Source organism: Pteropus vampyrus, unplaced genomic scaffold (assembly GCF_000151845.1).
Source record: "Pteropus vampyrus isolate Shadow unplaced genomic scaffold, Pvam_2.0 Scaffold19, whole genome shotgun sequence".
NCBI classification, from domain to species: Eukaryota; Metazoa; Chordata; class Mammalia; order Chiroptera; family Pteropodidae; genus Pteropus; species Pteropus vampyrus.
In genome coordinates, this window is record NW_011888800.1 from 9,760,565 (window position 1) to 9,765,055 (window position 4,491).

At 57.0% G+C, this 4,491-nt stretch overlaps 2 protein-coding genes across 2 annotated transcripts in view; one reads left to right on the plus strand and one right to left on the minus strand.

Moving 5' to 3' along the window:
- Positions 1-1,709, minus strand: part of DUOX2 (dual oxidase 2) — an 18,322-nt gene extending 16,613 nt beyond the window's left edge. The window contains exons 1-4 of the mRNA XM_011355171.1: positions 1,640-1,709; positions 1,249-1,342; positions 842-1,002; positions 100-287 (exon numbers count right to left, since the gene is read on the minus strand). Of these exons, the coding sequence (XP_011353473.1) occupies positions 100-287; positions 842-1,002; positions 1,249-1,342; positions 1,640-1,709 (513 nt within the window). The remainder of the gene's footprint in view (positions 1-99; positions 288-841; positions 1,003-1,248; positions 1,343-1,639) is intronic.
- Positions 1,710-2,815: 1,106 nt separating this feature from the next.
- DUOXA2 (dual oxidase maturation factor 2) overlaps positions 2,816-4,491 on the plus strand; it is a 3,397-nt gene continuing 1,721 nt past the window's right edge. The window contains exons 1-3 of the mRNA XM_011355172.1: positions 2,816-2,962; positions 4,005-4,062; positions 4,324-4,458. Of these exons, the coding sequence (XP_011353474.1) occupies positions 2,816-2,962; positions 4,005-4,062; positions 4,324-4,458 (340 nt within the window). The remainder of the gene's footprint in view (positions 2,963-4,004; positions 4,063-4,323; positions 4,459-4,491) is intronic.

Sequence of the window (4,491 nt, forward strand, 5' to 3'; positions counted from 1 at the left end):
GGGGGATGGGAGCCTCTGCCACCCGACCCTGCCAGGCTCTGGGCCCAGGGCCCCACCCTCCTCGTTGCAGCCCCCTCCCCGCCAACTGCCTCGTCTCACTAGGTCCCGGGGGTTGCTGGGGCTCTGTCCGGTCTTGGGGTCCCAGCGGCTCCTCTGGAAGGGCAGCACCACGTCTCCGCGCTGGTCCGGGTCGAACACGGGGTCTCCAGGCGGGATGTGGATGTTGAGGAACTCGGCGGGGCAGCCGGGTCTCTCTACACTCACTAGGTCCGAGAGCACGTGGTAGCCTGCGGGTCAGGAGCGCAAATGTAGAAAATCGCCACTCCTCATGGCCAGGGCAGACTCCAAGTTTCTCAAGAGTCAAAAGGCAGTATGTTCGAGTGCAAGCTCCGCCACCAGTTCTGTGGCTTTTTTCTAATCTGCAAAGTGAGAATATAGTACCCTCTCCACCAACCTCATAACTTTGTTGTGAGAATCAATATAATATTATTAGGGCTCTCGCAAGCCATCTTCTATCAGATCCAGCCACCACTACTCCTCATCTTGGGAGGTGGGGGTTGGGAAGAGCGTGATTATATCGGGAGGATATGGGTGGCAGAGGACTCATCTGCTAAGAGCTATAGTGCGGGTCCAGTGGCACTCTTGGGTTTGGAGGAAGGGGCAAACGAAATTATAGGAGAAAATACCCCTGCATCGACACCCACATCACTCTGAGATGAGGAAAGGCTCGAAGTGCTGCTTGGTGCGGGGAGGAGGTGGCTGGGAGTCCCAGATCGGTCCTTGTGGACTTGCAGAGGGACCTCAGTGGATCAATCTCGGTGTTTCTCCCCTTTGACCTTACCGAAGAAGACCCCCAGCACCGTGCGGTTGCGGTGGGATGCCTGCCCGGCTCTGCCCCGCGTGGCAGCGTCGCTAAGTCTGCGCGGGTTGGGCAGTAGCGGCTCCTCCAGAGCCTGATAAACGCCATCTGCGTAGTAGGCTGGTACAAGGCGCTGCAGTCGGCTGCCTGCAGGAAGCAGGAGGGAGAGGGGCTTGCCAAAGCACTCTGTCCCCAACAAGCCCACTAACCTTGACCTATTCCTCCCTTAATCACCACCTCTCACTGACGAGACCCCCTCTCTCCAAGGTCTCCTGGCCCCAGGAGTGCATAGGAGTTCCGGCGCAGGCAGCCAGGCGTCTGGCGGCACGCTCTTTCCTCTTCTCTGCGCCTAGTGCCCAGTGCCTTTGTCTTCACCCCGGCCACAGGACGCACCTGCAGCTCCGCGCTTGTGATGCCTCAGGTTGTTGAACCAGCCATCATAACGCTGCACTTCCCAGGGCAGTGAGAGTGCGTCCTGGCCGCCTGTGGGTCAGAAAGTGGTCCCTCAGCGCTAGACTCCCTGCGACACCTCTGGGACCCGACGGTCTCCTTCTGTGTTTCTCTGGCTGGCGTAGCACCCCTAAACCGACCCGAGTGGCGATACCTGCACGTCGTCGAGGCTGCGCTGGAAAGTTTCCCATCCAGCTGAGCCGCGCAGAGATCTGACCCGATCTTCCAGCCTCAGACAACCGCTTGACCGCAGTTCTCCCTTCTCTTATCCCCAGGGGAGACTGGGTGACATCCTGAAGCTGGGGGGCAGGGGGGGGTGCTGATGCTTACCCGCTGGATTCAGGGGTCCAGTCAGTAGAGCTCCCAGGAGCACCAGTGTTTCTGGCCTTGCGTGGAGCATGCTGACCCGGTAGCCTGGGGGATAGGAGGTAGTATGTGTGGGACCCGGAGCTGACGCCCGCCACGGCCGGCACAGAGGGAGGAAGCACCAGCTGTTTTCACTTTTAGAGCAGAACTTTTAGAAGTATTACCAAGGACCGGCACCCGCACTCCACTCTTTTTAGGACTCCTGGCAGCCGTGTAGGCACTGACGCTAGTCCTCACTCTCCACCCCGTCGAAGAACTAACCCTTACCACAGGAACTCACGAGATACAAGTCTTGTGGGGCATGTCAGTCCCTGGCAGGACTTTACCTCCAGCCTCCCAAGCCCCCCCCCCCAAGCCTCAAATCCCCACTCCCAGCCCCCTAGGAACTGCTTCTCCTACAGGAAGCAGGGAAAGGAAAGCGGCGAGTGAGCTAGAGGCCAGGACTTGCAGCCCTTCATACCCCGCAGTGAATGTCTGTGCATGGACACAAGGGGTGAGAAGATTGAGATCAGGCCACAAGCCCAGATCCAAGCTCTCTGGTTTAGGGCCCCATTCAGGGTCAGAAGTCTTCTTTCCTCTGAGAATCTTTGCATCTCTGCTCTGCTTCCTGCCTCCAACACCCCACTCCACCCGGCCACCAGCTCCGCAGATCTCACCCTCCTCTCTGGGTTCTCTGAGGTCAGCTTAGCGGTGTCCACTCTGGTCAGACCAGCTCCAGGAGTGAGTATCTGGACTCCGGGCTCTTGCTCCTGCTGAGGAGGATGGGCCCTTCTCATTTGCATAGGGACCGCCCCCTCTCATTTGCAAGATCTCTTCCCGGTAGGACTCGGTTGCCAAGCCCCTATAACCGCTCTGTACGCTGTCCACGCTGCTATAAAAGAGGTCCCCGCCCCGCGCGACTTCCAAACGCAGAGTAAGCCCACAGAGGCGCGAAGCCACAGCCAGCGAGAAATAATCCCGACTCTGTCTTGGTGAGCCGAGGGGCTCAAACTTGACCTGCCCATTGGGTAGCTCCCTAGCACTGAGAAGGCAGGATAAAGAAAAGTGACACGCCACAGACCCCACGGACGCTCTCCCGGCTTAAGCAGACTTGGCTCACCAGCTTCTCGCCTGCACGCAGCCGCTCCGCGGGTTTGCAGGATGACTCTCTGGGATGGCGTGTTGCCTTTCTATCCCCAGCCCCGGCATGCTGCCGGCTTCAGCGTCCCGCTGCTCATCGTCATTCTGGTGTTCCTGACCTTGGCCGTCAGCTTCTTGCTCATCTTGCCTGGGATTCGTGGCCACTCGGTAAGGGGGTGCTAGAAGCTCGAGTTTGGGGGTGGAGGGCGTCATGGGCACCTTGTCTCTGGAGGACCCAGGTAAGACTGCAGCAAGGACCTCTATTGAACAGTCACACTGAGGCACTGAACGCGACCAGCACAGGTGAAGCAGAACACGAAGTCTAGTGAGGAAGCACCCCTTCTCAAGGACAGGGAGAGGTCCCATTCAAGACATCCTAGGGACTGACCCAAACTGGATTATTTAAGAGGCTGCTAATAGTGGGTGTTCCATCCAGTAATTTTAGGGTTGATTCTAGTCTTCTTGTGTTACCAGGGCCTCCTGCCTCTCTTCAGACTGCAGCTCCACTCCCATCCCCACTTCCATTCCGTCCTCTAGGTAGTGTCTGTGCTGAATTGAGATGCATGTGTTTTGATGCTCTCATCCTAAGGACTCAGACACTCCTGCACAGGATTCAAAGTTGTAGCAGACTACTTTCCCTTAGATTTCCCCCTCTCCCAGAACCTTGGTTGTTTGCTTTTCAAGCCTAGGAAGAACTGGCCTCCCTGAATCTTGACCTCCCTTGGTTTCTTGGGAAACTGGTGCACCTAGGAATATCTGAGAGGCTATGTTCCCACCTCCTCTACTTGATGACCAAACCCTGGGGCCTCCCTCTCCTGGGAGAGGTGACCCCTGCCTGCCTAGCACTTCAGGATTCACTGAGTCTCATCATAGCAGTGACTGGAGCAGGAGGCAGAACAAGGACCAGGAGCCAGGTAGCTGTGGGAGCAAAGGTAGTGGTAGAGCACCAGGCAGACAGTCTTGTTGCAAGATGGACTGAGAATAGGGCTGAGGAGGCAGAAGGTCAGAAAACAGAAATACCAGTGGCTCAGAGGAACATGTACAAAAAGCAAGCCTGACTTCAGCCTCAAAACATCAAGAAGGTAACTGGGAAAAGGGTGTGGGGCAAGAGAGAGGGGTACTAAAGATCTGGGTGACATGCAGTCATGGGAGGTCTTGGGAACTCTGGATGAGCAGCATCCAGGCTTGACCTGGTTACCTGTTCTTGCAGCGCTGGTTCTGGCTGGTGAGAGTTCTTCTAAGTCTGTTCATAGGCGCAGAAATCGTGGGTGAGTGTATGGTGTAGTGGATGGGGAGAGGCCCTGGGGTGAGGAAGAAGGTGGGCAGAGGGCACTGGGAAAACGGAGAACTGGGGTTGGTTTCTTGCTCCCTCTTTCCATTCTCCAGCTATTTCTAGTGCCCACTCGTCTGCCTTTACCCTGTATACCACATCTCTCTGCAGTGTCCCACCTCCCATCACCACTCTCTCAGCTCCATCTCCCCAGTCTCCTCTCTAACTCTCTCCTCCTTTCGTGTACCTCTACCCACAGCTGTGCACTTCAGCGCTGAATGGTCAGTGGGTAGGGTGAGCATCGACACATCCTACAAGGCTTTCAGTGCTGCGCGCATCCGAGCCCACCTTGGTCTGCATGTGGGCCTGGAGGGGATTAATATCACACTCAAAGGTGAGGGGGCTAGGACTAAGCGAACTCCTGGGG